The sequence below is a fragment of the Brachionichthys hirsutus genome, chromosome 6 (assembly GCF_040956055.1).
Source record: "Brachionichthys hirsutus isolate HB-005 chromosome 6, CSIRO-AGI_Bhir_v1, whole genome shotgun sequence".
Lineage (NCBI taxonomy): Eukaryota > Metazoa > Chordata > Actinopteri > Lophiiformes > Brachionichthyidae > Brachionichthys > Brachionichthys hirsutus.
In genome coordinates, this window is record NC_090902.1 from 556,871 (window position 1) to 569,260 (window position 12,390).

The 12,390-nt window shown below is 56.3% G+C and overlaps 1 protein-coding gene across 1 annotated transcript in view; it reads left to right on the forward strand.

Annotated features, from left to right (window-relative positions):
• Positions 1 to 1,808: 1,808 nt before the first annotated feature.
• LOC137895147 (protocadherin-1-like) overlaps positions 1,809 to 12,390 on the forward strand; it is a 42,032-nt gene continuing 31,450 nt past the window's right edge. The window contains exon 1 of the mRNA XM_068740632.1: positions 1,809 to 2,042. Coding sequence (XP_068596733.1) covers positions 1,809 to 2,042 — 234 coding nt within the window. The remainder of the gene's footprint in view (positions 2,043 to 12,390) is intronic.

Below are 12,390 nucleotides of genomic sequence, written 5' to 3' on the forward strand. Positions count from 1 at the left end.
CCAGAGGATTACGCTGAAGTGTTAACCGGTTAATTTATTCACATCGGAGATGAATATTCATCGGAGCGGTTCTGTTCTGTTTATCCGTGGCCCGCTTCGGCCCGGTTGGCTCTCGGGCTGCGGGGAGGTGGGCGGGATCAAACACGCCCCCGCCCACCTCCGGCCCCTCTCGTTAAAGTTGTTCAGCATCTCGTGTCATCTTCCTCCTCAGCGTCAGTGAACCTGAGAGGAAGGTGGGGGCGGCGAGGACGGCGTGGTCGGTCAGCCGGCGCCGCCGCGGCGCCCCCTGCAGCGCCCCCTGCAGCGCCCCCTGCAGCCTATAATTAGCCGACTCGGCCGCGCTCGTCTTCACGTATCTGTGAGAAATCGATCGGCCGGAACAAGCCGTGGAATTAAAGCATCGCGATATCGACGCGTGGGCGAGAACCAAACGCTCTTCCTCCCTCCTCTTCCTCAGCGCCACCTTTGACATTCGATGGGAACTTGTCTTGGCTTTGGGGAACCGATGAACCCAGATGATCCACAACAATAAATAAATCTGTAAGCAGCCCCCCCCCCAGCACCCCCCCCCTAATCTGTGCGATTTGTCTCTGCTGATAAAAGTTCAATGAGGAGCCTGGCAGAGATTATAGACGGAGCTGCAATCAGACTCCAGATCAGCCACGCCCCCCAGAGAGGAGGCGGGACTAGATGCAACGTTGCCCCTCCTTCTCTGGAATGGAGCGATGCTCCCTGACGATTCCTGATCGATGGTTATCGGATGCTGCGGGTGTCTGGGAGCTACTTCCCGTCGCCGTAGGAACCAGCTGCCGATCAATAAGCACACGATCAGGACGACGTCAATCAGCTGATCGATCGAGCCGAGGTTCAGTCTGAGGCCTCTTAGACGTTAACGTGGGATCAGCTGATGCTGGAACCGGAACCGGAACCGGAACACCTTCAGGTTCAGGAAGGCGTCTGCAGCCACAGGTGATCAGCAGGAGATCAGCAGGAGATCAGCAGGTGATCAGCAGGAGATCAGCAGGAGATCAGCAGGAGATCAGCAGGTGATCAGCAGGAGATCAGCAGGTGATCAGCAGGAGATCAGCAGGTGATCAGCAGGAGATCAGCAGGTGATCAGCAGGTGATCAGCAGGTGATCAGCAGGTGATCAGCAGGTGATCAGCAGGAGATCAGCAGGAGATCAGCAGGTGATCAGCAGGAGATCAGCAGGTGATCTCCTGCTGATCTCCTGGTTCCTGAAGGAGGAATCACTTTGCTCCGGTTAGGAAGTTCATCCCATCGTTGGGTTCGGTCGTTGACTTTGAGGGTGAAACGGCGTCCGTGGTTGGCGTGCCGACTTGCTCCGCCCACAGGTCTCTGGGAGTCTCTGACAGCCCGCCTCCTCGCTGCTCCTCAACTTGGCAGCGCCTATCAGAGCGTTACGACGATGAATCCCCCCGGCGGCGGCTGAGGGGCTGCAGGGTGAGGGGGGGGGGGGGGCGGTCTCCTGGGAGGCGGAGCCATCTCCGGGGAGGCGGAGGCTTCGCTTCATCTTCGTCACAGTCAAACTGCCTCTTTTGTCGGGTCAGTTGAAAGGCGCCCCGACGGGGGCCCGGTTCTCCTGGTCCGTCTTTTCTTACCTCTCGCACCCTGAAGGGATGTTGGATGGTTCTGATCCGGGTTCTGGTTCTGGTCCTGGCTCTGGTTCTGGTTCTGGTTCTTGTTCTGGTCCTGGTTCTGGTTCTGGCTCTGGCTCTGGTTCTGGCTCTGGTTCTGGCTCTGGTCCTGGTTCTTGTTCTGGTTCTGGCTCTTGTTCTGGTTCTGGCTATGGTCCTGGTTCTGGTTCTGGTTCTGGTCCTGGTACTGGTTCTTGCTCTGGTTCTGGCTATGGTTCTGGTCCTGGTTCTGGCTCTGGTTCTGGTCCTGGTTCTGGTTTTGGTTCTTGCTCTGGTCCTGGTTCTGGTTCTGTTCCTGGTTCTGGTCCTGGTTCTGTTCCTGGCTCTGGTCCTGGTTCTGGTTCTGGCCTCCACCCCAGACACAGTTCTAGTCACCAGGAGCCCGGTCGGACCCTTTAGGACCCGACGCGGTGAGCATGGAGGCGGGTTTCGTTCTCTTCAACGGCGTTTTTTTTGGGCCAATCAGACGACAGTAAATTTTAATTAAACAGCAAATATCTGACGAAGCCCTCGGGTCCTCTCGCCGGCGAGGACGGACGCGGGCGGCGATCGGGTGGATGACGGGGGACGACTCGCCGGAGAATCCTGGGAGATGGAGCGTTAATCCCAAACCCAGACGCCCACCTGCGCCCTCCAACACCTCCTCCTCCTCCTCCTCTTCCTCCTCCTCCTCTTCCTCCCACGTGTCTCCTGAGGAATTGTCACGTCTCCGTGTCGCCGTCGAGGCTGAAAACGGACGATTTACACCTGGAATGAGGCGACGCCTCGAAAAACAGACGCCGTAGGAACGCTGAGTCATCACACGCCCGCGGCGCCGTTTCCTCGGGTTATTTAAACCCAGATTATATGACATAATATGGAATAAATTAAATGGACACATTTCCAGTAGAAATCTGGAGGTGACTGGCGTGATGTCATCCAGGTTCTGGTCACAGCCGGTCCAGGCTCTGACGGGGGGAGGGGCCTACCAGGAATGATGGAACTGCTCTCCAAAGGGAACTCCTTCCGTATTAGAGCCATAATTCTCGGACCGCCCCGACGGGCCACGCCGACGGGCCACGCCGACGCCGGGCTTTAGAGCCGCCATAAAGCGGCAGCTAACGCTGTAATTACCAATAAAAACAATAAACACGAGTTGTAACTGGAGACGGCCGCGGCGCTAATATCCCATAATATCCACATCCTTAGAAGTTGGGTTTTAATGTACTGTGGAGAATCAAACGTAATGAAGCGGCGTAATCACAGGCGGTTCCACGTGCACGCGCACGGTGCACGGAAACCACACAGGAGGCGCAGCTAGCGCTAGCGTAGCGGAGGAACGACCGGTTAGCCGGTTAGCCGGTTAGCAGTCCTGTTCTGCTTCTGACGCGAACGCCCCGGTTCATTCTGACGCGCCTTCTAGCCCCGCCCCCCACACGCATTGAAAAGCTGTGTGGTCGTTTGGATCCGGGGTCCCCGCCCACCGGGCCGCGAGACGTTTGTTTGCATTGCTAGCTGTGCTATCCCGACAACACAGAACCGGACCAGAACCGGACCAGAACAACGACTCGGGTCCTTCCTGCTTTGGTCGGATGGAGAAGAAACCCTCCCCCATCACCAGAACCGCCGCCCGGCGCCTCCATGTCCAGCAGCAGGACGTCCCGCCTGGATCCGTTCCCCCACGCCGCTCATTAGCCGGCGTCCCGGCGCTCGGAGCGGTGCCGGGCTCATTTAGTCCGTCGTCACGGTGACAGTCGCCGTTTTTATTTCTCTATTTTTAATGAGCGCTCCGCCACCAGCTGACTCCTGCATGCAAAGCGTCTCTGATTGGAAGCGTATTGATTTATCCAGAACCGGGCCCGGTCCTGTCACCGCTGGACCGCTGCCCAGCATAATTACAGTCTGTTCCTCAGGAAGTGAGCCGGGCCCGTCGGAGCAGGCGGATTCATCCCGGCGCCGTTAGAAACACCATTCGTCCCCGGCGGATTGATTTCTCGCCGCGTTAATGGACGGCGCCGTCTCGCCGCGCTCTAAACAACACATCAACAGACACGGACGGCGCTTCCGTCTGACGCCTAATTGGTCACCGAGCGGGTTCGCCTCTTTAGCGCCACGCATCAACGTCAGCCGGCGGCGTGTGACGGGAGGCCCGGCGGGTCAGGCGGCACGCCGCGCTCGCCGCGCTGACTGATCGGCCGCGCCGACCGTTTGTTCAACAAGTCAATAAATGACTTGTCAAAGTGATCCGGGTGGAATTAAATGCATATTTATTGAAAACTGCCATTGATTGCCTCGGAAAGGTAAACGTCCCGCGTCCTCGGAGGAGGAACGTTCCATCGGGACGGGGACGGAACGTTCCATCCTGGGATGGAACGTTCTCGCCGACGCCCGCCTTTAATCAGCGGCCGGCGGCTTTACAAATGGCCGCCCCCCCTCTGCACCTAATTGGCCGGTTTCAATTAGCGGCCGGCAGAGGAGGCGATTCCGCGGCTGAGCGTTAGCACAAAACGCAGCAGGAGATTTAATGATGAAAATGTGTTGCTGCGGTGACGGGGCTGTTTGCTCACGACTGGGACCTCCGCAAGAAAGCAATTATTCAGGGGGGGGGGGGCGGGGGGCGGCGCCGGCCGGCTCCTCCTCCAATCTGTTCAGGGTTACGTCAGAGAGGAACCGCGGCTTGTCGTCTGCAGCTTCTCATCCCAGGTTTAGCATTAGCTTAGCACGTTGCCAAGGCTAACGCTAAAGGCTGCCTGCTTCGTGCTTTATTGGTGATGCTAGCTAACTTATCGCACCACATGTTAGCTCGGGCGTGGTTGTATGCTAACGCTATCGGTTACCAAGCACGCCTTACCGTCGGATCTGTTGCTGATTTTCACTACTTCCTGTGTTTTCAGCTGCTGATCAGTATTGATCGATGAAATATTAACGAGTTGTTCAACGCCGCCGTGCAAAGTTAGCCCGAAGGTACAGCCGAGTCAGTACGGTATTGCTATATATAGCTAAGCTAAGTTTGTTAACGTAAAAATGTAAATGCACATTCTCAAACGCCGTTGAAGAACTACAGCTCCCATGATGCTCTGCTGCGTGCTGCTGTCAAACGTCTGCTAATGCTAATGAAACGGTTCGGTTAGGATGGAGACGTGCTCGCCGTCTCCTCTTCGTGTGTCCTCTGATGGACACTGTGGGACGGCCGTCCCACCGCTCCGAGCGCCCGACTCGTCTTCTCTCTTGTCTCTTGTCTTTTGTCTTCTGAAAGGAAGTTGTTGAAAGGCGCCGCTCGCCGCTCGCCGCTCGCCGCTCGCCGCTGACAGCAGGTTTGTCTCCGTCCCTTTCTCCTGGCTGTGAACATCGTTTGTTAGCGCCTGACTTAAATTCTATCTCTTCGTCCCAGGTGGTTTTGATCCGCCACTCAGCTCCCTCATCTTCTCCTCCCCCCCCCCCCCACCTCATGCTGAAGCTGCCAAACTCCTGTCCTCCTCTAAAGGAGCCGAGGCGGCAGGCAGAGAGCCGGCCCCTCCCGCCGCCATCGGCTGCCGTAATTCCTCCTGCAGGAGCAGAAGGAGGAGCTGCTGATGGGGAGGGAGGCGGATCGGCCTCAGAAAGGTCAGAGGTCAGAGGACGCGGACTGATGAGCGTTCGGTTACAGGACGATCGATTGATCGGAGTCCGATCAATTCCACTCCGACTCACCGGAGTTGAGTCCAGATTACAAAAAGCAAAAGAGTCTCCAGACGGTAATTAATAAATTCCCAAAGTCATCAATAGGAGCAACACGGCAGGTGATCAATGGAGTGAATGCCAAAGGAGCTGCTATTGAATACGGTCGTCAATAGAATCTGGATCGGCGTTATTAAAACACGTCTTTCCATTTACCGGGTCGGAGGTCCAACGGAGCGCTCCCAAACCTCTGCATGAATGTTGCCGTGGAAACCGGCTCAGCAGAACCTCTCCGTGCTCAAACCCATTAACGGGCTGGAAGTCGAGAGTCCGAGTGGGAACGCTGCGGGAACGGGAACGTCCCGTAGAAAGGGTTTAGGGATGGCGGGACCGGAATGGAATGGGTCCATTCCGGTCCCGCCCAGTCCAGGACCCAGTCCAGCAACCAACTCTGATCCGACGTCGAACAGACGGCAGAACATTTAGCGCTCCATCAAACGCTCCATCCGCGGGGGGGCGGAGCCGGTGGGGGTCGTCGGGTCGTCCCGTCAGTCGTGTGATTTTCAATTTAACACTCAATTAAACGGCGTGGACAGAAACCCGGCGCCAGACGGGCTTAATTCGTCTGAAGTGGATTTCCCGGAGCCGGGCTCATTCCGCCTGTCAACCCGCCGTCAGCAGGAGTCACTCCTCATTTTAAAGCTTGTGATTATGGGGGGGGGCAACAGCCCCCGGCCGTCACTTCCAGCCTGCGACGAGCTAAACTGCGGCGGCGTCTTTATTACCGGCGGTTCTGAACGGTGGACAGGAAGACAATGGCGGCAGTCTTCAAACCACGACGGGCGAAATGACAGGAAGTCCCGCTGCGTTCCCCGGAACAGTTTCCTGTTTTCCTGTTTCCCTGCCCGGATGCATGGATCAATCTGATTGGCTGCTGTCGTTCAACAAAAGTTAGAAAACAGGAAATGTCAAAATGCTGCACGAAGAACCGGACAATCCGGATTTAATAAAGGATGCTAGCAGAAAGCTACGTGTGCTAGCGCACGCTAACACCCTGAAGTCGCTGTGCTTCCTGTTAGCGAGCGGGCTAGTCTTCGCTAACGGCGGTCAGGCGCTAGCCCGCGGCTACAAATACAAAACTCAACCCAAGGTCCCGCATCCTTTATTCCAACGATGGCGTGAGGAGGCGGGTTGATGTGTTGCCCGTGGCAACCATCGGAGTCAAAGTGACCAGAACTAACCGGACATGTCTGACCAGACAGTGTGTGTGTGTGTGTGTGTGTGTGTGTGTGTGTGTGTGTGTGTGTGAGTGTGTGAGTGTGTGAGTGTGTGAGTGTGTGAGTGTGTGAGTGTGTGAGTGTGTGAGTGTGTGAGTGTGTGAGTGTGTGAGTGTGTGTGTGAGTGTGTGTGTGTGAGTGTGTGTGGTGTGTGTGTGTGTGTGTGTGTGTGTGAGTGTGTGTGTGTGTGAGTGTGTGTGTGTGTGGTGTGTGTGTGTGTGGTGTGTGTGTGTGTGTGTGTGTGTGTGTGTGTGTGTGTGTGAGAGAGAGACTGTAATTGGCAGAACCTCCTGTCAGTCATAAACAGGAAGGCCGGTCACACCTGACCGCCCCGGTTTGATGGACACACCCAGGGGACCAGTCCCTCCTGGGGGGACGTCCTGCTGTCTCCAGGCTGCTTCTTCTTTGGTTTTAAGTGGCAGCCGAACTTCCCTCCCCTCCCTCCCCCTCCAGACCTCCCTGCATATGGGTGAGGAGAGGAGGAGCAGAACTGAGAAGCTTTCCTGGGCGGGATCAGATCCAGGTGTTCTTCCTGGGACCGGAACCCGTTTAGGACCGTTAAATATCGCTCCGGAGCCCTGATCCATAAATCAATCGGGACAGGATACATTTTTAATGGCCGCCCATCATCTCACCTGTTTCACCTAAACGAATCGTTACCCCCCCCCCCAGGGGGCAGATTGATGAGGCAGCAGCTGATTAACAATTAATGGCAAACAATGCTCGTCATTAAAACGGCGACGGCCGACCAACGTAACGCCGCCTGACACCGAATGAATATCCTTTAATGTATGAAAGAAACGGAGTGACTGGAAGGAGCGAGGGCGGAGCCGAGCCGGTAAACGGGTCGGAACGCCGATTCTACAGGTGAATTCTGACAAAGACCAGAGGTCAAAGGTCGCTGCGTGGAAACCACGCACAGCTGGGAGGAGCAACATCCTGAAGTACTGTCCAGGTTCACGCTGTGAAACGGTCCAGGTTCACACAATGAATCTATTGATCGTGAGTCGTTTGTGGGTTTGTGTCTTCGTGGTGAGCGACGGCCCGGCATTCCCGTCGGCACGGAGCGCCGCTGTTCAGGAATGCGGGGTGAAAACATTCCAACACAACGTTGGAGAAGCAGCGGGGGGGTCATCGCTGTCCAATCAGGCGCAGCTTTACTGACTGAATGAGCGTCTTCGTTCTATTTCTGCTCCCGGGCCCGGCGGGTCGGCGCCGTTCTCCTTGTTGGTCCCGAATGAAATCCCATTAAAACACAAACCAGCAGGATTTCAGAGATCAGAGGGAGAAGATCTAAATAACACAAAGGAAGAGCCGCCTCCTCCTCTTCCTCCTCCTCTTCCTCTTCCTGAACCCCTCACGACCGTTGGGTCAGTCAGCTCCTCCCACCTCCCTGGACTCACCTGAACGTGACTTGCTCCTCATCTTCCTCCTCCTCATTGGTTTGTTTTTCCTGTTTGTTTCCTTGAAATGTTCAGCGACGAGGAGACGAGGACACGAGGTGGCGAGGAGACGAGGTGGCGAGGAGACGAGGAGACGAGGAGACGAGGTGACGAGGAGACGAGGCCGGAGACGAGTCGTAATTCGCCAGAAAGGGGACGCAGACCTTTGTGGTCTCGCTTCAGGCCCAGAACCAGCAGAACCCACGACCCGCTCAGATCAGAGCAGCTGAAGTAAGGTAAGACTTCCTGAAGACTTCCTGAAGACTTCCTGAAGACTTCCTGAAGACTTCCTGCGTCTCCCACGGCGTGATGGAACTCCGGGAACGTGGAATACGTAATTTAATTCTGACTAAAACGAGATCCAGAAAAGAAACGTGGGATTCGTTTCAGCTGCTTCTGGTTCTGGTTCTGGTTCTGGTTCTGGTTCTGTCCACAACGACGATGGCGCTCTCAGGACGTCCCAACGACACCTGAGATGTACGAGTCCATCTTCTGAGGCACGCCCACCATTCCGGTCCACCCCTCCCTCCTCGGCCCCGCCTCCACGGAGAACAGTCGCCTCCTTGTCGGGGGGGGGGGGGAGCCCGAGGCGGTCGTCCGGCGAGGACGGAGACAATGACTCGTCTCAGAGCGGCGCCAGATGTTCCTCCAGCTGCTCTCAAAGGCCGGAAGCGGCGAGCGCTGGAGATGAGACCAAACAGACGGCGTGCTGCTGAAGAGGGCGTCGCCGTCAGGCCCGCCAGCCATGAGGAGCTGCTTCCGTGATGTCACGGTCCGGCGCTCCGAGGATAACGGCTCGCGTCTTCCCAACGCGGCTCATGGCTGACCTTTGCTTTCCGAGCCGCCGCCGTTTCCTGTCAGCAGCACATCTGGCATCTCGATGGCGAGCGCCGAGGTCGTCTTTTCCCCGACTGACCCATCGACGGCGAGGAGCGTCGTTTCCTTTCAGTGTCGGCCCACCGACCGGGCCCCGACCGGGCCCCGCCCAGGCCCCGCCCAGGCACCTGGCCGCTCTGAGGGCGCCACCATCACGCCACCGTCTCTCTGTTTGTCGCCGAGCAGCGGCGGCGGCGGCGGCGGCTAGGAGCAGAAACACTCGCCGTCTTGATTAAACCGAAGCGATCGGAAACCCGCGGAGGTTATTCCGACCTTTATTACGTTCCCTCGTGCGAGTCTCTCGTCAGAGCCGGTTAGCTTCCGCCGCTAACCGACATCCACGCCGGCGCGTCTCAATAATTCATGCTAGCTGCGTTATTCATGTGGCGTGCTGCTGCAGGGGGGTAAACGACATGGCGGCACGGGTTCCACAGAGAGGCCGTGGCGTCCGGCGTCCGGCGGACACAGGGAGGCTTTGTGTCCCTCGTGACCGGACTGAATGTCATCCTGCATCCACGGCGCCCGAGGCCAGGGCTTCCCCCGACGCCGTCGCTAATCCCGTTTACCGCCTCCGACAGCGGGAGTCATCTGGAAAAAATGGAGAGAGAGAGGAGCCGGGAGATACGGGACGAGTCAGGAAGTGGCCGGCCGATGGGAGCAGCTCGGATAGCGGCCGTTAGCAATGTAGCGCTCAGGCGGCGCTAACGTTTAGACTGAAGACTTAGATCTAGAAACATGAGATCAATATTCTGATCGGTCAGATTTTAGTTTAGTGAAATCTCACCAGGTTGTTTTCATTCGAGTCGTTCCTTTCTAAAAAGTAGAGACGATAAAATAAAGAACATCAAAGCTACCTTTATAGTTTCAGATTAACTTCTTTGAAGGGCCATTTCAATCATTTTCATGCTCACTCGCTGTAGCATTGAATACTCTGTTAGCATGGGCGGAGCCGAGGGCGCGGCCATGAGGTCTAAAGCCTCATGGCCTTAGACCTCATAAAATTTAAAGCCTTTGAAGTACTTTTCTGACTTCAAAGCAGGGCTGTAGTCGCCGGCTAACGGGGCTAACATCAACTATCTGTCCTCCAGGGAGGACTCCAGCCTCGTAGCATGCTAGCTAGCGCTAGCCGCTATAGAAAGCCTCTTTAGCGAGCGTATCTTTACTGTTTGATATCCTCCCGGGCGCGCCTGATTGGTTAACGTGAACCTTTCCCCTCAGGTTTGGCGGGCGCAGCAGAAGGTCAAATCGTTTTCCTCCGAGGTGGAATCTGATTCGCTGCTGCCTTCGGAATATTCCGGCTCCTCCAAAGCGAGCGGCGCCGTGGGGAAATCTAACGGTGCGACTGATGGAATTAACCGCAGTGACTCTCGCTGGAAAGCCGCTAGCGAAACGATGCCTCCGTCATCAGCGGCGGAGGACGGAGGCGGGTCTGACATCCGAGACGGAGGCGGAGCAACAAAGATATTTACCGTCATAGACGAATAACGATGCGATAAGACCTTGGAAATACCTTCCATCAAAAACAACCTCCGAACGGCGCTAACGCTAACAAGCTAGCAGCTGTCAGTTAAAGGCCGATACCGATTGGCCACGCCCACCCGTTTGAAGTTTGCCGACAGGTTGAGATGGTTTCAGACCCGAGACCGGCTGAGCGAGGACCCGCCTACTCGATGGTTCTGGTCGTCTGTGGACCAATGAGGACCTGCAACAGAACCTGCACCAGTTGGACCTCCCCTCGTTTGTGGCGCAGCTTTGACTCCATTTAAGTTTCTGGGATGAAAGCTTTGAAGGCGCTCCCGTTTTCCCAGCGCTCGCCGGCGTTCCGGTTCAGCGAGTTAAAGACGAACGTCTCAAGCTCTCGTCTGAAAGCAGGAGGATGTCGGATCATCTCCGCCTGGGATGCGACTCTTTGTTCAGACGTTCTGGAGCCCACGCAGCGGCGGACGGATGAGAGAGGCATTAGGAGGCGGGCTTTGTCTCGTTGTTCGTGGGCGAGTCGCCGTCCGGGCGCCGCCGGGCCTCGCTGCATGCCAAGTCGTTTCTGGAGGCAGAGGCTAAGTTAGCAGCCTGTTGGCAAACGCTAACAGCCACCTGCTGATGATGTCGAGGTGGCGTTGCCATGGCAGCACATCTGGCAACCAGACATCCAGCAATACCCCCCCCCCCCCCCCCCCCTCCTGACTGGAGAGCGATGGAAGCGGCGGAGGAAACGACAGCCCGGAAGACCCGAGAGGAGGAAGAGGAGGAAGAGGAAGAGGAAGAGGAAGGAGTGTTTGGCTTTAGCGCCCCTGGAGGTGGTTCAGCATCCGGGATCTTTCTCCGGATGGAGGAGGTGGAGCTGCTCCTCTTAGTTAGCTTGTTAGCTTAGCATCAGCGTTTCGTGACCTCCACGTTTTGGTTTTCCCCGCCCATTTTTATCCGGAGGTGTTTCTATTCGTCTGGGATCTGGGGAACCAGAACCACAAAGGTGTGCAGAAAACAAACCAGCCGGAGCTCCGCCCCCAGGCTCAGCAGCCAATGAATTATTGATAAGAGCGCATCAATAATGCATCATCAATAGAAAGCAGGAATTCTTCCCGAGGCCTCCGGGGCGATCGCGGTCCGACGTGAGGTACGGGCGCCGATCAGCCGGACGTGATGAGGACGTTTGATTCGTTACGAATCACCAAACAAACCCAGTGGGAGGAGTCTCATCCTCACCTTAAACTCCTCCCACTCCGGGCCCACGCCGACCAGGAGGTCACAAACTCAGACCGCCGTGACTCCGGCGCTCCCGTCCGCTCCGGCCGGGTGACGCCCACACAGAGGTCACATGATCGCCCGTAATGTGCTAAGAATCGGACTAATTAGAGCGTTTCCTCGATGTGAGACGGCGTCCTCCCGGTGCTGAACTCTGACCCCTGCCTTCGGGAAAGTTTCCACCAAACATTCCATTAATTAGTTTATAGAAGGAGACGAGTTTAACTTTTTATTACATTTAACCTTTTTGACCTTTTTGTTCTGACAGATTCTGCTCATCTAAAAAAAAAAACACAAACAGGAAGAAGAATGTGGCAGAACTGAAATATCAAGCTGGAAAGTCTCTGAAAAGTCTCTGAAAAGTCTCTAAAAGTCTCTAAAAAGTCTCTAAAAAGTCTCTAAAAGTCTCTGAAAGTCTCTGAAACCCTAACCCATGAAGACGAAGGATTCAAATCAGAAAAGATAATTCTAGAAACTGAACAGGTGCAGCTCCCTGAAAACGCTCCGCCCCCCAGCGCCACGGGCGGCGCCGTCTCACCGTGTTCAGGTCGGCGGTGAAATGAGCGGGCGTGGCTTCAACAGCAGGTCCATCAGGAGGTCATCCCGACTCCCAGAGAGATCTGGGTCGTTGCTGTTCGGCCCAAGCTGCTGTGAGACGTTGGCGCTAACGCTAACCTGCGCTAACCTGCACTAAGCAGCGCGTTAGCGCTGCACCAGCAGGAGGCGCTGCACCAGCAGGAGGCGCTGGGCTCCTGCGGAGGTT